Source organism: Trachemys scripta, chromosome 2 (assembly GCF_013100865.1).
Source record: "Trachemys scripta elegans isolate TJP31775 chromosome 2, CAS_Tse_1.0, whole genome shotgun sequence".
NCBI classification, from domain to species: Eukaryota; Metazoa; Chordata; order Testudines; family Emydidae; genus Trachemys; species Trachemys scripta.
Window position 1 is genome coordinate 249,231,759 of NC_048299.1, and position 24,185 is coordinate 249,255,943.

The following is a 24,185-nucleotide window of genomic DNA, read 5'->3' on the forward strand; positions in this document are numbered from 1 at the left end:
ACCTCTTCTCAGGGCGATGTTGGGATTTCATGTGGCTGTACAGTTTCCCTCTGTTGTCGATCACTATACTTTTTGCACATCTCACTCTGTTCCATGAATGCTCTCAATTGAGCATTCATGCCTGGACAGCAGGTATACACTCTTCCTCATCTCAGGCATGTCTCTGTCCACAGATGAGAAGCGTATATCTGTCTCTTGACGTCAGGTCTTAAATTTGCTGGGATTACTGCTCAACCCCCGTAAACAATATCCCGTCCTGCACACACAGCTCTTCCCTCATCTGGCAGAAGCGGGTAGTTTCCTGTGGCACTTGTTCCTTGTAATCTGGCCAACCTTGAAGTATGAATAACTCTATTGCCTGTAGTAACCTCATCTTGGTTACTGCTTCACAGGATTGCTTGGAGCCTCCCATCAGAGAAGCAAAGATATGCATGCTGATAGGTATCTCCTGTTCCTCAGAGTCATATGCATTGTACTCTGGAAGGTATTGCCAGCTCAGTGATTCTTCCACCAGTAATGGGCAGTAGTGAATTTACTTCTCTTCCTTACTTCTTCTTGCATTGTTCAGGTAAGGCCTACATACCTCATCCTCAACTCACAGTACTTAAATCTCCATAACATATATTGTAGTTCCATGGGTGCACTCAGCAGCGGCTTCTTCAGAATGCTTCCTAATAGCTTTAGATTTGACTACATGTCTGCCTTGTGCCCAGGGTGGATTTGATTTAAATCAAATTGATTTAAATCATGATTTAAATCACTAGTCAGGAAGACTCGATTTAATCATGGATTTCTACATAAAAGTGCATTCTTGTTGGTTGTTATAACCTTAATACATATTCTTCACAACTCAGAGATAGATGTATGTTTATAGAAGGTACATACTATACATTTTTAAAGTGATTTATTTTGAAAACTTTTCAGATTAATTTTACAGCTATATCAGAAAATGAATGATTGTCTGGTTATTTCATTCACGTAAGGTAATTGAAGCAGATATTTATGAAGTCATTGGGAGGTGAACTATCTCCAATTCAACAGGTTAATCATTAATATTTGGAGGATTTTCTTGCCAGGCTGTATTCAGAGGAGAACACCACCAGACATTTAAATTGTTTTATTTAACTAAAACAACAATGTTATGTATTCTGGATTTTTTTCTTCAATAGCAAACATATAATATTTTAACAAAACAAGCATATGAATTTTTGAATTTAGTTAAACATTCAAGTTTTTTAAAATCAGGTTTGTTTTTTAACTAAAATAGCTAAATGAAATATTTAAAAAACAAACAAACAAAAATTAAATCGACTGTCAGCCAGGTCAACATGAGAAACTTAAAATATTGGCTTCTGCAGGTAACTCAGTTGTCTTCACCTTCATTTTCCTGCTGGTTCATAATCTGGAAAAGAAAAACAAGATTTCTTGCTTTTTCAGGTCCCAAACGATTTCTCAATTTGGAATGAATTAGTCCAAAGGAAGTAAATATTCTTTCTACACCGGCAGAAGGAGCTACTGCTGTTAAAAGTCAGATTATCACTTCAACAGTCTCTGAATCCAAGTGCTTAAGTGACTTCCACCAGTTCACTAGTGTGACTTTTTTTAAAACATCATCAGCAAACAGATATTTCTTGAATGGTTCTTATTCCCAAACTGGGTCTCTTTTACAGCCTGCTGCCATCATAGGTTTTCCCTTCTAGTGAGAGAATGGTATGGTAGATCTCAAATCAATGAAGGCTACACTCAGAAAGACCTAAAGACTTCTGGAATATGCCGCTTAAAGAATTTCACGTTTGTTTCTACTGCCTGTGCCTCCCTTCTCACATTTTCTCCAAACTTCTTCTCCTTGTCCAGATCTATTCCCCCCGCAACAGTCTTCTGTTCATTAAATATTTTGAAACGTGGCACTTTTAGAGAGAGGTAAGGGATTGACTCTGTGTACACAACTTTGCAGAGGGACAATAGGATTGAAGTCTGTTATTTCTCACCTATATATTTTATTTATGTATTTATTTAAAAACATTTTTGCTGTTAACAAGCATGCTATGTCTGGAGACACAAATACACAGTTTGAGAACTGCAAAACTAATAATCTCTGATGGTATCTTCTAGACTGAGCACTGAGTCTCATTGGGTAGATAGAAAGATTAACCTAAATAATCTATACAGAAGCCCCGGGAACTCCATAAAATTAGGTCCCTAATCCATGAACTATTGGAACTCAATTACAAAACTTTTCTTAAACATTACATGACTATATTGTCTAATACTATAAGAATTAGAATTTATAATCCCTATTCCATGTTGAGATATCTTTGAGCTATAATGTATCTTAATTAAAACTATCTTTAGATAGGTTTTTTCCTCAAAAAGAATTTTATCAAAAAATTTCGATGTAAATAAAAAAAATCCGATTTAAATAAATTTAAAAAAAAAAGAATCATTGATTTTTATCCACCCTGCTTGTGCCCAAAGGTGAGCTGATGGAGTTGTTCCATTCCAAAGAACACAGTCAATGGGTTCTTTCCTATCTGAGCATATCCCCTTCCTATGTCTATCAGGGCTCTTCTAGCAAATGCTATGAGCTGCTGGCTTCACATGAGTGTTCTGAGGTGTCACACGGTAGATGTAGCTACCCCGCAGTGTTGGAGTACTTTAGAACTGGTGTCTTGCTTATGATTTCCATACTCCTTGTAGCATCCTATGCTCCTCCCTCCAAGTTCAATATAGGTTGCTACAAGGAGTATTCTCATTTTACGTTTAAGTAAATTGTGGCATAGAGAGATTAATTCAGGAAATCATTGGCTGATCTAGACTGAAACTAGGAGTCCTGACTCCCAAACCCATACTATAGGACACACTAAAAGTAACCAAGAGTAAATAATTTTACAAGAGTTGCCACTGAAGTCATTGAATACTTGTCCCCTGCCATGTGACTGGTTATAACCTTTGATAATCCTAATTCATTTTATGTGACTGGGGACAGAAAATAAAGATCAGTCTACTAATCTGTTATCATCAACTTTGTGTGTCATACCTTTATTACAGACTGAATCAACTGTATATTGTAAGATCTAGAATTAAATAGAAATTCTAACTGAATAAAAAAGTTAAATATTGTCATGTGATGAAGTATGTATAAATGGTTGAACCATCAAAACTGCAAAGTAACATGTAATCATAACAACTAGGAAGAAAAGTGATTTGAAAAGTGAAATCCTAGTCACACTGGTTAACACTCTAATAGCATGTTAAATTGCTAAAAGAGAGATCTGTACTTTGAAATGGAGCTTTGAAGGATACAGGCTTGGCTCAAAGCACAGATTCAAATTTAGATGAATTTCCGCTTTGTGTATCTTGAGTTTCAGTCTTGAATTGCAAACTGCAAAACTTTGGGTGAAGATGTGCCAAACTGAATATTAGTGATTTAGGTAATGACCAACACATGTCCATGGGCAGTGTGATTTGTTAAATATATTTTTCCTACCCCTTTCCCCAAAATCAATTATTTAAAACACAGCCCAAAATTTTGCTAGCGACTGAGTAGGCTTTCGTGGTCATTAAACTGACATTTCTAGCTGGTATTTCATGTTGTGACCAATCGAATTGGATAAGGTCACTTGTAGCACAATAAAGTATGACCAACAAAAGAAGAGATTTTTCTGGTCGCTGGACATGTGCAATAGAAATATGGGAATATTTTCATTTATGTTTAGACTTGAGAACCGTTATTGACTACAAACATTTATAGTGTGTGTATGCATATTTTTGTATGTATATATAATAGTGTGTGTGTGTGTGTGTGTAAGCTATGCTGAAGCAACAATTTGTGCATTTAGTCAGAAGAGTGTTTAGAAAATATCACAAAATATAATCTCTTGTGGGAGTGAGTTCCAGGTTCTCTCTCCTGTGCTCATGTGCCTTTTATCTATCAGTTGATAATTTCATTGCTCTTGTGGATCATAGAATTCATGGCAAATCAGGGTCTTTTAGGTAATAAAATCCAGTTCCATGGAGGGCTTTGAATATTAGAACAGAGCCCTACAACTGGACTTTGTATTATTAGGCGGCAGCACAGAGGATGGAGCTTTTTGTGGGAATGTGTTCAAGATAACTTGTGTTTCTAAGCAGGCAGTCTGCTACATTTTGTGCAAGCTGGAGCTTAATAGTGTGCATGGCTTTGTGCCTATATATAATGAATTATTGGAATGAAGCCTGGAGGCCATGGATGCATGATCACCATAATCAAGTCTATGTTTAATAGGATGGGTCTTAATCTTCTGGCCATCTGTAGATAGTGGGGAATGTTTTTTGCAACTGTAGCTGAAATGTTTGGTCAACAATATCAGATGCTACAGAATGCTTCAACAGAATGAGTTTGGATGTATTATACTTGTACATGAAGAAATGGAGATAATCCAACAGAGCAATGAATACTGGCTAGTTCTGATTGGAAGTCTGACTAAATGAAATCTAGGATTTCTGGAGGCTAACGAATGACACTATAGACTGCTTTGTTTGTAACTACTCTATTTGGTGAGAAAAGGGAATTTAGACATGGTGTGGTAGTTAGCAGAGTCCTCAACTTCAAGCAATGGTTTCTTAAGAAGACTGGGAGAGGACATAACAGTTTTCATAAACTGTCAGAAAACAGTTTATATAAAAAGTTGTTACAAGGGGAAGGGAGAAAAATTGTTCTCCTTAACCTCTGAGGCTAGGACAAGAAGCAATGGGCTTAAATTGCAGCAAGTGCGGTTTAGGTTTGACATTAGGAAAAACTTCCTGTAAGGGTGATTAAGTACTTGAATAAATTGCGTAGGGAGTTTGTAGAATCTCCATCACTGGAGATTTTTAAGAGCAGGTTAGAAAACACCTGTCAGAGATGGTCTAGATAATACTTATTCCTGACTTGAGTGCAAGGGACTGGACTTGATGATCTCTCAAGGTACCTTCCAGTTCTATGATTCAGCAGTTGTTGGACTATTGCATATTTTTGGGTGGGCAGTAAATTCCTCTCCTCAAAGAAGATGTTTACATTCTTTGTTAGAAGATTTCTGAGGTGCTCCCAACTTGCTTTTACCATCAAGGAATGGCCCTGTCTACTGTCATTTTCTCTCTGACTACTGATTGTGGGAATGGGCCTGATTCTTGGAAGAAATACATTATGTTTCTGGTCCTGTTCGCTGCTTTCTGTCTCTGGTTGGCAGTGAAGCAATCCTGGGGATGGGCAATGTTCTCTGTGAAATAAGAGATTATTTCCTTGCAACAGGGGACCCTATGTTCCAGTGTGCAGTAAAGTCAGCCTGGTTTTCAAAGTGACTTATAGTCTGGAAAAGTTCTGTGAGCTTTGACATTGCTATCTTGGACAGAGCAGAGGTAGTCTCTTTGTGTGACTTCTTGGCTGGAAACTAATATTACTAAGTTATGTTTTAGTAAACACTCAGTAGCTTTAGGTGTCCAAACCGAGGTCACCTAAAAAGGCCTCACATTCACAAGGTAAGTGCCCAGCACTTTCTGAGAATAAGGCCCCTTTAAGGTGTCTCAAGCTGAATGCCCCAAATCACTATTCACTTATGAAAACCCAGTATTGCCAACTTCTAGCGATTTTGGAGTGTTTTTACCTGTCTCATGAAAACATGATGAAAGGCACCAACTCGTTAATTTAATCATATTCAAAATGGCCACTATCTCTTATGACTGTCCATGTGGCTGAAGCCAGCAAGATGGCTGCCATTTCCCTACTGTGGAAATGAGGCTGACCTTAATAAATTTGACTGCCATGTCTTACTGTTTTCTGTGAGACTGCCCACAAGTAAAATGGCTGTTACTGTATGGTTCAGGGAGCTAGGCAGGACATAGGGACTGTGAGGAGCAGCAGAAACACTGTGATAAGTGGATGGGGAAACTGAGGGGGACCAGGGCACTGGGGGGATAAGGAGGCAGATGGAATGGGGTGCAGAGAAATGGGGGGGGGAGAAGGGAGGGGAGGGGAATGGGGGGGGGGCTGGAGCAGGAGGAGGCAGAGGAGGAGTGGGGCTGAGGAGTGCTGCCCAATTTCTGGCAGAGAAACTGGTGGGGAGAGCAGGGAAGTGTTGCTTCTTGCAAAAAGCTAAACCGATTCCATATTGTTTTTATTGTGACAGTGATTGGTGATCCCTATATTCGAGGATGATCTCTACCACGGATTTACATATGGGTCCTGAGATGACTCAGGAGTCTGATCCTGGAACCGCAAATCTGCCCGCAGTAGGTACAGACATTTTGTGGCAGGCCAGCAGCCTGCTGGGAGAAATTTCTTTCTTTTTCCTTCTTCCTCTCTATCTTTTCAGCTTCGAGGGGAAGGTGCTTCTCCTTGAAGTGGGCCACTGCCTGATGGAGGATATGGTGCCGTTGGGGTCTTTTGGTGGCTTGCTCTTCCCAGTTTGTGATGGCCACATCAGTTTTCTTAAGATACACTTTCAGTGTGTCTTTGTAGAGTTTCCTCTGAACACCACGGGATCTCTGACCATGGGTGAGCTGAGAGTAGAGGACTTGTTTTGGGAGTTGAGAGTCTGGCATCCGCACACAGCGCCAGCCCAGCCAAGTTGGTGCATGAGGATCATTGCTTCAATGCTGGTGACATTGACTTCAGCGAGGATGCTGGCTTTAGTGCTGCAATCTTGCCACTTGACATGAAGGATCTTCTGGAGGAATTGGTGATACCTCTCCAAACTCTTGAGGTGCTGTTGATAGGTCACCCAGGTTTTACATCCATAGAGGAGTGTAGGAACAACAATTGTCTTATAGACCTGGATCTTTGGGTCCTACCCTAGGTCACGGTCTGTGAAAACGCGTTGGAGTAATTTCCCAAAGGAAGCACTTGCGCATTGGATCCTGTGCTGAATCTCACTGTTGAGTTTTGCATTTTTGAGAAAGTTGGCTACAGAGGTAGCAAAAGTGCTCAACTGTCTCCAAAGTCTGACCCTCGATCGTGATTTGTGGTGTGTCATGTGCAAGGTCTGAAGCAGATTGATAGAGCACTTTAGTCTTCTCAATATTGAGTGAGAGTCCTAGGCTTTGATAAGCTTGTGCAAGAAAATTCATTATGGACTGAAAGTCATTCTCAGTCTGCTTGAGGATGACACAATTATAGCATACTGAAGATCAGTAATGGACGCCCTGAAGACTTTAGACTTCGAGCGGAGACATTGAAGATTAAAGAGCCACCCATCCATTCTATATTAAATGTCAACTCCACTGGGGAGGTGATCTTTAATGAGGACCAAAATGACTGCTAAATAGATGGATAACAGTGTTGGGGCAATAACGCATCCTTGCTTGACCCCAGTTTTGATGACGAAAGGTTCTGTCTCAAGGCCATTACAGAGAACCGTGGCAGTCATCTGGTCATAGAGAAGCCTTAGGACCTTAATACATTTTGGAGGGCAGCCAAATCTGGTCAGCACCTTCCACAGGGCTTTGCAATTGACAGAGTCAAAGGCCTTTGTGAAATCAATGAAAGCCATGTACAGGTCCTGATTTTGCTCCCAAGACTTTTCCTGGATTTGGTGGGCAACAAAGATCATGTCAGTTGTCCCGCAGGATGGTCTAAAACCACACTGAGATTCCAGCAGTATTTCCTCAGCAAGGGGAAGTAATCGTTTTAAGAGGATACGGGCAAGAATTTTCCCTGCTGTAGATAGCAAGGCAATGCCTTGATAGTTTCCACATTCCGACTTATCTCCTTTCTTAAAGAGTGTAGCAATTTTAGCATTTCTCAAGTCTTCTGGAATCTTCTCACTATACCAGATATGAAGAAAAAGTTTGTGGAGCTTCCCTACCAGTTCTTCACCTCCAAACTTGTAGACTTCAGCTGGTATGCCATCTGGCCCTACTGCCTTGTTGTTTTTAGTTTGCATAATGGCTCGTGTTACTTCTTCGAGGGTGGGGTCAACAAGAGATTCTCTTTCATGTTGATGAGGTATAGATTCGATAATGGCATCAGAGACAGTTGACTCATGGCTCAGGAGTAACTCAAAATGCTCCTTCCATCTGGCTTTGATGGCTTTGCTGTCCTTAAAATACATTGACCCGTCTTGGGCTCAGAGTGCTGTGGGTCTACGGGAGCATGATCCATAAATGGTCCTTATTGCCTGAAAGAAACTCCTCATGTCATGCTTATCAGCATAAAGCTCAATCTCCTTGGCCTTTTCTCATCACCACTTACTTTTGATGTCACAATTTTCCTTTGGGCTTCAACTGTGAGTTGCTTGAATGACTCTCCTGCTGGTGTGATATGTTGTTTTGCCACTTGCAATGATCTTTTCTTTTCTGGTCAAGCAGGCCCTGAATCTCAGCATCGTTCTCATCAAACTAATCTTGGTGATGGCAGGTGACATAGCCAATGGACTCAGCACATGCCGAGAGAATTGCAGTCTTTAATCCCTTCCAGAAATTTTCATTATCATCATCAGCTGTAGGCATAGTGGCAAACTTGTCTTGGAGACACTGCTGAAGTTTCTCTCGAGTCACTATAATCTTCAAGGGACTTGATATTGAATTTCTTTCGTACTGATTTTGCCTGCTTGTGGTGCCTTGAGGCAATCTGGAAATTCATGATTGATCTAACAAGGCGATGGTCTGTCCAACCCTAATGGATAACAAAGATAATGTACATCCGGAAAGAAGAACTGCTATCATTGCCAGGGAACTTGCAAGATATAACATCGACATCGGTGCCCTGAGTGAAACAAGGTGCCCAGATAAAGGTCAACTGAGAGAACAAGGTGGAGGCTACACTTTTTTCTGGAAAGGAAAATCTGCAGAGGACAGGCGCATTCATGGTGTCGGTTTTGCAATTAGGAATAAGTTTGTCAGTCATCTTACAGAATTTCCTGTAGGAATCAATGAACGTCTTATGACTCTTCATCTTGAGCTCAGCAACAACCAGTCAGCTGCTGTCATTAGTGTGTATGAGGATATTGAGGATATCAAGGAACAATTCTATACAGATCTTGACAGAGTCTTGACCAACATTCCCAAGGAGGACAAGATCATTCTCCTCTGAGATTTTAACACTAGAGTTGGGTGGGAGTAAGATCTCTGGAATGGCACTATCAGAAAAGAAGGAATAGAAAAGGCTAACTCCAGCGGCATCCTCCGCCTGAGCAAATGCATAGAACATGGCCTGATCATCACAAAACCACCCTATTTAGACAAAGTGATAAGTAAAAGATCTCCTGGAGACACCCTCGCTCTAGGCATTGGCACCTTCTTGATTATGTTATTGTTAGCGCTCGAGATCGGAAGGATGCCTGCATCATGAGGGCCATGCATGGAACCAATGACTATTGTGACAGTATTGCTTATATAATTGATATAAGTTTAAAGTTCTTTAATATGTACACCTATAACTCATCAACCCTAAAAAGTAATGTAAGTTCTATGTGCAAGTGTAAATCATAATGCTTTAATTAAGTCAATAGTTATCAAACTATTTACCATCTAGCCCTCCTTTTATCAAAGAAAATAAACTAAGGAGGGAAAAAAGTTAAGACAGGACCCCCTCTCTTGTAAGAGAGGGAAAGTGGAGTCTCCATCTGAGCAGCAAGGGAGAGGCATTTTTGTGTGCATTGGAAGTTGACTTTTCCATCTGAAATAATCACACATGCGCACATTGGCAGAGGAGTAGAGGGGAATTAGAAAACACCAAACATAATTTGATGTTTTTTAAATCTCATGATTTTGGGGGCTAGTCTGATTTTTTGGTAGTCTGACTCATGATTTTTGATCTCTTAAGTTTGGCAGTATTAAAAACTTTGACCTGAATTCATGCAGTGGGCACATCACCAGTAATCGAAAGACAGGCACTTTCAGGGATGGATTGCGGGAGCCAGTCAGAGAACAGCAGGACTGGGAAATTTTGGCAAAACTGCTATTGAGCAAATTTAGGAAAACTCCTATTATATGAAAAGTGCCATGCAATTATTTGAAATTTCATCTAAAACACTGTGGTAAACTACATGGAACTCAGTTTAGCTGTGTGAACAGGATGAAGGCTGAGTCAGTCCTGTAAGGATTTTAACCTGTGGTTCCAGAGAGTCTAGGTATTTCAAATCTGTTGCTTAGAACGCTAAGCCATTAAGCTTCCTGTCTGAAGCTTGCAATTCTATGACTGAGGGAATCATGAGGCTTTCACCACCCAACTCCCTTTAGCATTAACTTGGCACCTCTTTCATGTCTTACTGAACGTGCCCTTTTTCACCCCGGAGGCACTAAATTGAATTAAAGGGGTCAGCGCTATGTGTTGTACTCTGTATATTTTATTTCATAGAATCAGAGGGTTGAAAGGGACCTCAGGAAGTCATCTAGTCCAACCCCCTGCTCAAAGCAGGACCTAATCCCCAACTAAATCATCCCAGCAGAGCTTTGTCAAGCCTGACTATAAAAACCTCTAATGAAGGAGATTCCACCACCTCCCGAGGTAATTCATTCCAGTGCTTCAGCACCCTCCTAGTGAAAACGTTTTTCCTAATATCCAACCTAAATTTCCCCCACAGCAACTTGAGACCATTACTCCTTGTTCTATCATCTGGTATCACTGAGAACAGTCTAGATCCATCCTCTTTGGAACCCCCTTTCAGGTAGTTGAAAGCAGCTATCAAATCCCCCCTCATTCTTCTCTTCTGCAGCCTAAACAATCCCAGTTCCCTCAGCCTCTCCTCATAAGTCATGTGCTCCAGACCCCTAATCATTTTTGTTGCCCTCCGCTGGACTCTTTCCAATTTTTCCACATCCTTCTTGTAGTGTGGGGCCCAAAACTGAATACAGTACTCTAGATGAGGCCTCACCAATGTCAAATAGAGGGGAATGATCACGTCCCTTGATCCGCTGGCAATGCACTTACTTACACAGCCCAAAATGCTGTTAGCCTTCTTGGCAACAAGGGCACACTGTTGCCTCATATCCAGCTTCTCGTCCACTGTAACCCCTAGGTCCTTTTCTGTATTTCCAAAGCTTTAAAAATGGTTCACAATTTGTCAGGGAGGATTTAGAGTCTCAGAAATGTGTGATTCTTCTATATCAATTCTTATGATCAATTTTGGTCCTCTGTATAATGTGTGTGTGTCTGTGTGTGTATGTGCGTAGAATTTAATTACATTTTATTGTGTGAAGGGGAAAACACTAACAGTTACAATGAAAAGTCAGTACACTATAAAGCCATGTAATATTATGACATGATGAACATTTTATACTTGTTCACTGCTTTATTATAAAAAAATTCAGCTAAAGAGCCAGTGCAAAGAAGAAAGAAACAAGGGAAATGAGTGAGAGATCATCTTGTGACAGAGAGAAGAAACACCACACATCACCAGAAAATTGTCGTCATGCAGTAGTAATAACAGCCTATCACGGTCTCAAGCAGTTTCAGTATACCCGTCAGTGGAGCTCACCATTCCATAGATAATGTCACTAGAATAATAAAAACAAAGAGCAAATGTCATCAAATATATAGACAGCTTCCTTTTTTAAGTGCTACCCAGTTACTTAATCCATTGTTCTTCTTCAAGTGACTGGCTATATAGAGTCCACTCTTGGTACACATCTTCCCCATGTGATTGAGACTGGATTTTTTTTGGACGGAAGTGTCCATTGATGCCACTCCTGTGTTGAATTAGCACTCAATATCCTTGCTGTCAGTGTGTTTCAAGGTGTTTGATCCTCCAACGAATCGCTCTGGATGTCTTGATATCTTGCAGGTACAGCAGGCAGGGTTCAGGAAAGGACGAGCTTCTGTGATCAAGTCCTGGCCTGGCCTTGACCACCTTTATTGAAAACAGTTTTCAACAAATCTGATGATGGGAGTCGTCTTCTTGGATTTGACCACCACGTACGACACAGGTTGGCACAGAGGCCCTTTGTTTAAACTCTCTCGAGTTGCCCCGTATTGGGCGGTTGAAGTAGTAGAGCTTTGTCTCCAAAACAGGCGGTTTAGAGTACTCATGGGTAACTGCTGTAACTCTTGGAAGTGTCAGATCAATGGCCTTCTTCAAGATTCAGTTCTTTCATGAATATTGTTCAGTGTGTACTCAACACCCTGCCAACTACACTCTCGCACAAGTTTATCTATGCCAATGACATCTGCTGCAGATATCAAGCTCAGTCCTTCTCAGAAATTAACAAGGTCTTGAATGATGATATGAAACTCATGGCAGACTATAACAGTCAATGGCATCTGCAGCTGAGTTTTTCCAAGATGGTTTCTAGTGTATTTGATCTGCATAGTGCAAGCCATGAGTTAAAAGTTTTTTCCTCAATGGCCAACGCTTGCATTATGATCCAAACCTGATTTACCTGGGTGTGACATTGGATAGGTCATTAATGTACTGCAACTACTTGAGGAAAATGGCAGCCAAAGTCAGCACTGGGAACAACCTGCTCAGAAAATTGGCCAGTTCAACCTGGGGTGCAAGCACCTGGATGCTTAGAACATCAGCCCTTGCCCTCAGCTATTCAACAGCAGAGTACTGTGCTCCTGTCTGGTGTCACTCATCTCACACAAAGCTGGTTGATGTAGAGCTTAACAAAGCTATGCATATTTTTATTGTGACTTTATGGGCAACTTCATTGCCATGGCTACTGATACATAGTAACATAGCACCACCCCATATTTGCTGTGAGACGGCCTCTGTCATGCTGCCGGCCAAGATCCATGAGAATAGCGATCTGCCTTTGTACGCAGACCTTTTCAACCACCTGCCAGGTCTCCTGTCTTCTAGACGCCCTTTATGGTCAATTATGCCACCACAGGACATGATGGTGGAATCTGCTTACCGCAATGAGTGGTCAGCTCTGACAGTCGTTAATCACTTTCTCGTCAATGACCCAACCATCTGTCCACCAAGTTTTGATCTACCAAGGCACCCATGGTGATCACTGAACTGGTTTTGAACAGGACAGGGCAGCTGTGCAACCAGTCTCTTTAAATGGGTTTTTTCTAATGACTTGTGATGCAGCTGTGGTCAGCTTCAGATTATGTCACATAACCTTGATGAGTGGCCACTGACTTATTTTGATAGTGGGTTACTGGCGCGCCTCCTGGCTGATGATGATGCCTTCAAGTGGCTTGGAACATACGCTGTTATATACTCCCATGCCCTAGATTTTTCACCAGAGTGGAAAACATGTTCAGTGCCCCACCCTTGGAGAAGCCAAGCAAAAAAACCCAATCAAGCAACTAAACAAAAAAACCTGAGGGTGTGGGAGGGGGCAGCGAGCAGAGCAGCTATGTGGTGCTCCCTTGTAAATGTGCCCCTGAGGTAAATTTGCACCCTGGCTTTATGAGGAACAGGTCCACATTAGATGCCATTTTGGCCCTCTATTTGTTGTTGGAGACATACCACAAGTTCAAGAAGCCCCTGTGCATGGCATATGTTGATCTTAAGACTGCGTTTGATTCAGTTGACTGAGTCATGCTAGGAAAGGCCTTAAATGGCATAGGTGTCCCAACCATTCTGTTGGACTTGATTAGCAAGCTGCATAATGGAACCACTGCCCGTGTACATTTTGGGAATCTGATGTTGGCACCTTTTAAATCAGTATCTGGTGTCAGTTAGGGCAATGTCGTAGCACCTGCACTCTTTTGGCGGGCAGTGGATTTTATAATGCAGCATTCCATCAGATCCATAATCATTAAGATCTATGACCTCTCGCTCTTAGGCCTTCTATGCAGATTACGTTGTTCTAGTACATACCCCCAACAGGTTTTGCAAAGCACTCCAACAAATGAAGGAGGAATTGGCTAAGGTTGGCCTCCATGTTTAATCGTCAAAGACAAAGTTGTAAAATCTAGGATCAGGTCTGCCCATGACCCCAATCTCTGAATAACGAAACTGTAAAAGAAGTTTCCCACTTTTGCTATTTGGGTTCTATACTCACCGGTCCTTCCAACTCTCACATGGTGGTTCTCCATTGGTTTGGCATCACAGCATCTGCCATGGGTCGTTTAAAACAAATATGGAATCAACATAATCTTGGCATGACAACCAAGTTCAGGATCTATTTGAGCTGTATCCTCTCCGTACTGCTGTACGGTTGTGAAACAGAGACACTATGCTGCTCAGACTGGGCAAAACTGGAGGCTTTCTACACAAAATGCCAATGTTTGTATATTGGGCATAAAGTGGAATGACTTCATGTGTAATGTAGATGTTTACAGTTGCTCTGGTCTACAGACTACAGGGGCCATTGTCTGCAGACGGCATCTTAGTTTTTTAGACATGTTGCGAGAATGCCACAGAAGAATGCTGTTCTTCAGGTGGCTTGTAACATCCAGGATAAAATTTCACGAACCAAGAGGTGGAGGCAGCTCAGAGGCAGACACACTATTATATGGGTGCATCAAGTCTGTTTCAGTGTTTGACTCTTGGCCCTTCAAGCCCTTGTGACCACAGAGGAATGGACCAAATGGTGAACGATCGCCATGACTGACCGTTTAGCTAAGCGTTGAAGAAGTAGTAGTAACTATCCTGCTCTCTTACCTCTAGAACCAGCCATGTGTGGGCCAAACCTTTCTTCATACCATCTGTGACAGCAAGATGGAACCCTTGCAGTGTCCACCTTTTTTATGACTTTGTTGTTAGTGTGAGTGATATATTAGTATAGTTCTTAGGTGGTATTGTTGTTAAGTAGTTAGTTATTTTTTGCTTGCAAGTTTACTTTAAAAAAAAGGAGGAAGAAAATTGTTACCTTTTAAACTTATTTTTTGTAGATAGATGGGCTTGGAGGCATCCCTGTCTCAGCCAGGACTGGGACTTGTGTTATTATGGCAGACAGTAACTCTCTGGGGTTTAAGACATGCCCCTTCTGTGATGCTTCTAAGCCACTTAATGATGGTTAGTGTAAGTGCCTTTTTCGTTTAGGTGACCATTGTTCCATCTGCCACTCTTTCCAAGTGGTATCAGAATGCTAGAGATGCCTGCCTAAAGTTATTTCTTCTGGAGCTCCCCATGAAAGCCTCCTCGGACACGCAGAGGATCATAGCTAAGACTCAGTCTTCTGTGCAGTTCCCCTGGGCTAGTGGCACAGCAAGCTGTTGTTCTATTCCAACCGGCTGGGCTGAGATCTCTAAGAGACTCTAGTTGTTGACTTTGGTTCACATGTCCATGTCTTTCAGAAAGCATGGGAATGAGTATCACTCTAGAGCCAAACTAAGAGTAGGATAGCCCTGGGGCCCTCAGAGACATAAGAGTTGATATATGTTAGACTTGTTTCAAGCCCCGCAGCTGAAGAGTGGCCAGTGGCCTAAGATGGGTCCATCTGGTGTCTCATTACTGGCTCTGAGAAGAATGTCTGTGATAAAGACTAAATCTGCTGACCAGCTTTCCTCTGGCATTGACTCTTTGGCACTCTTGGTGTTTGTTGCACCTAGCACCTTTGTTCCATCCCTTTTGGTGTTCATGACTTATTCTGCACCCAGTGACCTGTCTGTTGGTGTCACACCAGAGTCTCCCTTGCTAGACTGTACAATGTCAGCAGTACTAGCTAGCTCTTTGGTCTCCAGAATCATAGCATATGACAGCTGAGACATCAGTACCCTCTAGTTTCCTTACTAGCTACTTTCCCTACCCAGTCACAGAGGAAATCACACTTTAAGCAAGAGAAGGCATGCGTCATATGGAATAAGCCACCTAGTGTCTTCCTCTGTGTCCACTAGTCCAGTATCCATATGCTTATTAGTCATGGCCTTACTGGGCACCTTGTGACATGTAGTCATATCCCACAAGCCACCATCTTCTGCCCTCTTTCTAGGGTTTGAGTCCTTTCCCATAAGAGTGAGGATGATCAACAGAGTTAATCCTGGCAGCAATATAATCTTTTTCCCCAGTGAGACAGTGAATCCCTCTATGCCTCCATGTCCGACAGATGATTTAAAATCTTTCCCAAAACCTGATGAATTGCATGGCTGAGACCCTTAACATCCCACTGGAAGTAGTAGACTAGAAGTCACACAAATTGTTAGACATTCTGCACCCTTCCATGTCTGGTAGATTTGTCCTGTCTATTAATGAGGGACTGTTAAAGCCTACAAAGGACTTGTGGCAGACTTCAGCATCAATATCTGCCACTTCTAAGAGGGGGGTTAGATGCCACCAAGTTCCTCCTATGGATTTCAGATACATTTATTTGCATCCAGTGCCAATCTCACTTGTCATGGTGGCTATTCAGGAAAGATCCAAGCAGCCAGAGCCTCCTAAAATAATTCCAAGGGAAAAGGACCCCAAGAGGCTACATCTGTTTGAAAGAAAAGTCTACGCCACTGCCAGACTCCAGATGCATATTGCAAACTGCCAGGCTTTTCTGCGAAAATATGACTATCTACACAGGAGAAAATTGTCTCAGTTTATCAAAGACTCCCTCAGGAGCACAAGGAAGAATTAATATCCATCATAACTAGAGGGGCAGCTGATAAGTAGAACTTCCCTGTAGGCTGGTTTAGATGCATCTGATAAATCTATAGGCACCATGAATGGCCACATCAGTGGTGATGCAAAGATCCTTCTGGAGCCAGTCACTGGGCATACCCAGGAAGGTCCAAACCATGACAGAGGATCCCCCATTCAAAGGCTGTGACCGCTTCAACTCAAAGGCTGGTGAGACCCTCCATTCATAAAAGGACTCTAGAGCTATTTGATGTTCTCAGTGGGCTTCTATAATTCAGCTCAAAGGAGAAAGCAACCCAGACCTCAAACCTCCTTTAGTCAGGGTCCCTCTGCTCCATATTGTTAGAACCCAGAGAGGGCATTAGATTCACCCACAACAAAGCTAAGATTCCAGTGGAGGCGAGCCAGCACTCTTGAGAGCCTAGCAGAACCTTTCCCCCAACCTCTTTTGGCAGAAGTCTCTTTTTTGGGGAAATCTGGAGTGGGATCACTACTGACCATAAGTCCTAGAGATCGTCAGCAAGAGTTATTGCACACAATTCCAGTCCCTTCCTACTTCGACCCATCTTCTACGTTCCTGTTCAGGGACCCTTTCATGAGATACTGTTGAAGCAAAAGGTGAACTCTCTTTTGCGTCTTGAGCAGTGAAAGAGAACAGTCACAGTTTTTAAAACAATTTAAAACTTTATTATTCCCATTGTTTTCTCATTCCAATGAAGAAAGGAAAGGTAGCCCATTTTGGCCCTTCCAAGTCTCAACAGCATTTATCTACTCACAGGAAATATCACAGATTCCTAGTAGGAACATCTCACTACCAGTACAAGATCTTGCTCTTTGAACTTTCCAGTACACCTAGGGTGTTCACCAAGTATTTGGCAGTCACAGCAGCTCTCACTTAAAGAGCCCTGGGATCCAGATCTGCCCATATCCTGTCAGTGGCTTGATAGGAGGAAGATCACTGTAAGAAGTGACCAACTTGATCCAAGTAACCATTAAAGCTCTTTGACTTTGACGCCTAGTGTGGCATCAGAGAAAAATCCATGTTTATTCAAAGCGTAGAGTTCATAGGATCCATATTAGATTCCAGGTCAGTAAGAGTTTGTCTTCTACCAGACAGATTCCAAATACATCACTTAAGAGTGTGCCTCAGAATTCTGGGACATATGGCCTCATGCACCTATGTAATGCTGTTTGTCAGATTTCACATATGCTTCATGTCAGGTTGGTTGAAATCACTGTATCTACTCAGAGCTGTGCATTATGTCAACAACCAAGGAGGAGCCTGATCATATCTGCTCTAACAGGAGGTCATTTTTTTCTGGCCTTGATGTATTCATAATTGGATCACATAGCAGGCCCCACATCATCCAGGCATTCAGAACTCACTATCAGATCATCTCAGCAGGGAGTTCTCAGACAACCACAATTGGTCAATCAGTGACCCACTATCCAGTGCTGCAGAGCATTTTTGGCAAGTTGGGATACTGGTTGCTCAATACTTATGCCAACAGCTGCGATCACCTCTGCGCCTGTCTTGTTCCCAGTGTTGTCCCTGCCTGGTTCCCAGCCTTGCACCAGACCTGTTTCTGTCCAGTTCCAGTAGCCCTGGGCCCTTGTCTGTTTCCTGACTCTGATCCTTGGCTCTAACTTGCAGTTCCTGTTCTTGGCTCCAGCCACTTGGCTGGGTTATGGCTGTAACCATTGGGATGGCCTTCGGCCCTGATCACCAGATCAGACCACCCATATCCTTGTCCCTAACAGACTGACTTGTAAAGCTAATTTTAAGAGTTTTTTGGTTTGGGCATCTCAGCATCAGTTGTCTCCTTTGACAACACCCATTTTAGCAATATTGGACAACTTACTATCCCTGAAATAATCTGGACTTTCTACTAGTTCCATCAAGCAACAATTTCTGTACATTATGCTCCTATTCAGGGCCAAGATGTATTTTCTCACCTACAGTATTCACTTTTCCCCAGTTCTGGAGGCCTCTCCCTCTCGGGACCTCATTATAGATTTAACAAAGTGTGAGAGGGTGCTATTAGCAGTTACAAATAGTGACCTTTGGAGATAAGCACTTGATCACTTAGATCACCTTCAGAACCAGCTGTGGTTAGAATAGGAGGGAGTTAGATAACTTGATAGGGTTTTGGAGGCTAGAAGGGATCACTTACACTGGTAGGGAGCCCGATGAGTTAATTAGCTCAACAGCTTGAGAACCCAGGGAAGAAAGCCAGCAGTATAAAAAACTGAGCCAGAGGGAGTCTGTTCATACCAGGTTAAAGGGTTCACTCTTTGAGCACTTAGCAGCCTGTTCACTATCCAACCTATCAAAGAAGACTGCCTTTATAGTAACCGCTACATCAATTTGAAGAGTAGGGGAGTCTTAAATGCTCATGGTACTTTCAGTTTCATAAGGATAAGGTTATTTTCAGGCCACATCCCAAGTTCCTGTCCAGAGTTGTTACAGAGGTCCATATGAACCAATTTATTCATCTCCCAGTTTTCTTCCTCAATCTGTGATAACTTTTTGTAAGAAAGTTGTATAGTTTGGGTTCTAATGTAAGGATGAATTAAACAACTGTTTATGGCTGTATGTATAATATCTGGATGTGATATATTCCAAGTGACTGGAGCATGGTTGGAGATTTCTGTTGTTCCAATACTGACTGCTCTTGTCACATCTATACAAATATAGGTAATTTTTAAAAGAAATCTAGTCTAGAATACAGGGCTTTGGAGCGGAGCCTGGAGTTGGAGTGCAGAGCAGCTCCGGAGCAGTGGAGCTGCAGGTTTTTGCCTGGAGCTGGAGCAGAGCCGGAGCACAGCTCCAAAGCCCTGCTAGAATAAGTGAAGTCAAGTGGAGATAAGAATGAGAAATCTCTAGCTGCTGTGTTCACTATTCTCCATATTTGTTATGGCCTTACTTGTATAAAAGGGCTTCCAGAGTCAGTCTGAGTAGGCAGTGTGTAGCATGGGTCTTACTAAGTCTGTCAAGTGGTGGGTCTGTTACAATGAGGTTAAGGTTCCCTGTGAGGTATAATGTGTTGTATTAAAAACAAAAACCTGAGCAGTTAGTTTTGAAAAAAATCATGGACATCTCTGTTAAGAATTTGTCTTTTTCCCTTCACAATTGCTACTATGTCATTAAGGTTAATTTAAGATTAAGGTAAAGATGAAGAGGGACTAACTCTAATACTTAAATTTTAAAGTTTAAATTTAAATTATAAGGTGTTTGTGGAACAATATGGGTGCACCCTTGATTTGGAAGAAAGGACTTTTCATATGGCAATGCCCACCCCAACTCTTTGATATCTCAAAAAGAACAGGAGTACTTGTGGCACCTTAGAGACTAACAAATTTATTAGAGCATAAGAAGTGGGCTGTAGCCCACGAAAGCTTATGCGCTAATAAATTTGTTAGTCTCTAAGGTGCCACAAGTACTCCTGTTCTTTTTGCGGATACAAACTAACACGGCTGCTACTCTGAAACCTGTCATTTGTTATCTCAGAATCAGACAGATAGCTTTCTTGTAAAAATGTTATATCTGCACTAAAACAAGGATTCTGGTGGCACCTTAAAGACTAACAGATTTATTTGGGCATAAGCTTTTGTGGAAGTGGGTTTTTTACCCACGAAAGCTTAATCCCCATATAAATCTGTTAGTCTTTAAGGTGCCACCGGACTCCTCGTTGTTTTTATGGATACAGACTAACATGGCTACCCCTCTGATACTTGGTATCTGCTCTAGTTTTCTTAAAATGTGCCAGTATTTTCTTTTATTTTTATTAGAATGATCCATCCCCCCTTAACATTCCATGGAATGATTTTGAAGCGGTTACTCATGACTAGTTGCTGTTATTACAATTCTATTTGTCCATCTGGGATCAGCTAATTATAACTTCAGAAGTCATTATCAGAATTATAAGACTTCTGAAGTAGACACACAGCTTGTAATAAGTATGCAATGGAAAACTTGTCTTCCTGTTTTTGTTGTATTGTGACAGACCATAGCATCCTGGATCACTCCCATCAGATAAACAAAAGTATGTGGATAGCAGCTCATTAGTTTAAGGATTTAGGCTCTGTGTGAGAATTATTGTTGTATTCGTTATATTAGTATCAAAACTTTATCCTAATCTGCAGCATTTACCTATGGATCTTGCCGTCTCTCCATTTCTATGTGGTGACATTGTGGATTGTTTGTGGGGAGGGAGTTTTGTATATGTATTTTATGTTCCTTCCTTGATGCCTTTCACTAGAGTTTTTGTTGAGGCAATTATAGAGTTCAATAACTGTCTCACGTGGAAGTCTCCAAATAAACCTGCTCTAGGTTCTCTGTCAGCTGCTGCTTTCTTTCTCTGAGAGAGGTATTGGAGACTGTGTTCCATTTATGATTTTCCACCTTCCGCGTACTTCCCTCTTCCATCTGAAATATGTATCAGTGAAAATAATATCTAGGTGCTTTGCATTTTAACGCACATCACTTTTTTGTAGTGAATTTAAAAGGTTTGGATGAGTATCTAAATTTGTGTATTCAGTTTATACATATATCGTTGACACTACTGCTTTTTCTCTGGCTATCTTCCAAACCAGGCTTTAACGTCTATAATCCCACTAACAGGCTCCCAGCCACCCCCAAGAGCTTTCCCCAGTTCCTTATAACTAAGGCTACAATTTAGTCACGAGTATTTTTAGTAAAAGTCACAGACAGGTCGTGGGCAATAACCAAAAAGTCACAGCCCCTAATTAAATCTTACCTGCTGAGGAGGGAGGGCGATGCTCCCGCGGACGCTGCTGCTCCCGGGGATGGGGGGTGACCTCGAGGGGGAGGGGCATCCTAGGGCCCCACCACTGCTGCTCTGAGCTGGGGGGTGGCCTGTGGCCCTAGCGCCACCACTCTGGGCCGGGGGGCGACCCAGGGCCACACCACTGCTGCTGCTCCCCTGGGTGGGGGCGGCCTGTGGTGCCGCTGCAGTGCCCGGAACTAGTTGCCTGGGGCTGCCAGAGCAGTGGCCAGTGCGGCTGGCCCCAGGGCTGTCCCAGCTACCCTGGGGTCAGCCACACCAGCTGCTGCAGCTGCAGAAGTCATGATGGTCCCAGAAAGGCACAGAATCCGTGACTTCCATGAAAGATTTTCAGCCTTACTTATAACTTGTACTAAAACCTTTAATAGGCTGTAGTCTCCCTCCCTCTCCTTTACAACTTCTAGCAAACCACCAGACCCCTCCTCCATATCCCCATGCATTCAGAAAAGCCATCTGACTTCCCACCTCTAGCCTCTTAATCTGCTCTAGCTGATTTCCTCCTACAGATAATTCCATGAGGCCCTTCTCTGTGACACACTAAAAGATACACTTGAGAAAATCATCATGAGGTCCATTAGTTTTGCATCTTCTCTGGTGGTCCCCACCATGATTGTATTCAAATTGATTGTTGCACAGTGAGTATTCTCTGTTAAAAGTCAGAGGTGCTCCAGAGGATTTTTCATGTCTCTCTCTATGCTTCTGATGGAAGAATAAAATGGAGGCCTACCCCTGCTCACAACCTCAGTCATCATAGGCAAATTATCGTACACCTACTTGATTCAAACTGATATTTGCTCAATGCTCTGAACTCTTTTCTTTATATCACCTGGTAGGAGAACTGGACCCCAGGAAGCCTGGGTTTTGAAACCAGCAGCATTCAGTGCTGAGCAGAGAGGTTTATGAATGTTTTTGATGGGCTCCTCAGAGGTATGTGTGTTTATGTGTATAAGGAAGAGAATATATTATGGGGAAGAAGAGAACCAAGCAAAATGGGAGCATGTGTGTCTGTTTTGTGTAATCTGATCCAAACTTAAAGCTTCTGTTTCATAGAAAAAAATCTGACACTGGGACTGGCTTTTTGTTTTTGTTTTTTCCTTTAATAAAAACTCTTTCATCCATGTCTACCTGTTTGGTGAAAACACAAATATCTTGGGTTGAAACGTGTGTGCTACACCCTAAAATCCAACATTGCTTGCCAGGGGAAACTGGAAGGACATCTAAGGATACTCACTGGCAACAAAAATAGCCCTTTAAGAATTTTTCATGTCTGGATATTGATGATGAGAAAAAATCCTATTTTGAGTGTTTGTTTTTCTGGGACATCAATCAAACTCTTACACTTGTACTTTAAAAGACAAAATTTCAACAGCCTTGTGTTAGATAATTATATAGCAATTAAATATTGGTAATGACTTTATAACATCTGTCACCATTACATTATGATAGTAATCTGTAAATATTGACGTTCATTTTAATGTATGATTTTTTTGTTAAATTATGGAAAAAATAAACTTGCATTAGCTATGATGGAAGAGGGAGGGAAAAATAAGTTGTGGAGGAAAAAGTATTAATAAAAATTCTGATTACCACTTCCAAGTTTGTTTTCATTCTTCAGCTGTCCCCTGTATGTCTTTGCTGATCTTTTCCACACATCTGAGGGGCAAATCAATATTCTTAATCTAAAAATAAACCCCATAGTGGTATCAAAATATTGTTATAATGTATGGTTACACTTCACAATATTGTAGTCTATAGAGTTTTACACTCTGTTTTTTAATAGTAATGTCAGGTCTATAAAAAATGTCCATCTTGGAAATCTGATTATTTCGAAAATAATTTCTTTTCCTGTACAGTATGATGATGTTACATTGTGTATGACAAACAGTGCTGCAAGCCATTTTTTATGTTTCTTCCTGTATTACTAACAATGGCTGACCATTATTATTAATATTATACTATTATAATCTTTTACACTTTCATTTAAAATCTCTACTCTCTGACCAAAAGCAGTCTTAAAAATGACAGTGTTTAATAGTACTACTTACTGGAGTTGGCTGGCTGTTGTATCTGTAATGGATAACATCCAATTCATCTGCCATCCTAAACCCAGGGACTTTGTTCCATTTCAGTGTCTTGGGCTCTCACCTCGCTTCTCCAAATTATTGTGTAGTGCTGCAGACATGAACAATACATGGTTCACACAATTTTTTCCCCAGTATGTAGCAGAGGTGCCAGTCCCTCTTCGTTTGACTGGTACTGTTACCCAGGGTTCTTTCAACCCAAAGCTCTTGGTAACTTTTACTCTGTGCGAGGAGGTGTCAGGAAATAAATCAGGGGAGACATGGCCGTCCGACCGATAGATGGCTGGCACAAACAGGACAACACAAGAGGGCTTTCACTTAAAGCTAAACTTTACTAGTCTCAAGCACTTACACACGTCCACAACAGGTTAGTAACACACCCCCAACCCTCGATAATTACCGAAGCTGAGTGTGGCTCTTGAGTGGCACAGTGGCAGCCCGTCTGCTGGTGGGGAGCACAAGATGCATCCAGAGGGAGAGACCAGTCCCGACGAGTCCCCCAAAGGAGTCCCCTTATTTATACATTAGTAATAGAATGACATGTCCCTAAAAGAAAACTTGTCAAGTAAGCAGTTTCAAGCAAGAGGCTCCTTCTGATTATTGATTAACCATGTGTGGGTTTTTCCAGAGTCTGCAGCTCTGAGACCCCAATAGACATTCCTGCTCTTTTAAAATGCATGTACCAGCAATTTCAACACAGTTCTTATCAGGAAGAACGCGGGGTCAAGCTGCTCTTTCTGTGGCACCCCAAAACCCCCTCCCCTCTTGCCTTGGTCAAGTTGAGTTTGCTGATTGGCCAATTTACAGCTTGCTGACTAGGTTGCTTTTTAACAATAAGCCATAGTAGTTTCAAGCACTTTACTGGTTTGCCAAAG

At 41.8% G+C, this 24,185-nt stretch overlaps 1 protein-coding gene and 1 long non-coding RNA gene across 7 annotated transcripts in view; one reads left to right on the plus strand and one right to left on the minus strand.

Moving 5' to 3' along the window:
- Positions 1 to 24,185, plus strand: part of ZFPM2 (zinc finger protein, FOG family member 2) — a 437,522-nt gene that overhangs the window by 61,171 nt on the left and 352,166 nt on the right. For 3 of the 6 annotated variants that reach the window (XM_034763468.1, XM_034763465.1, XM_034763469.1), the window contains exon 2: positions 11,739 to 11,880. The exons of the other annotated variants lie outside the window; for them this stretch is intronic. In XM_034763468.1, coding sequence (XP_034619359.1) covers positions 11,835 to 11,880 — 46 coding nt within the window. In that variant the 5' untranslated portion in view covers positions 11,739 to 11,834. The remainder of the gene's footprint in view (positions 1 to 11,738; positions 11,881 to 24,185) is intronic. 6 annotated transcript variants of the gene reach the window in all.
- On the minus strand, positions 1,363 to 23,855 carry LOC117873745. The gene is made up of 4 exons (XR_004644801.1): positions 23,711 to 23,855; positions 23,275 to 23,401; positions 22,817 to 22,908; positions 1,363 to 1,402 (listed from the first exon to the last, which is right to left on the minus strand). It is a non-coding gene; the product is annotated as an uncharacterized LOC117873745 (long non-coding RNA).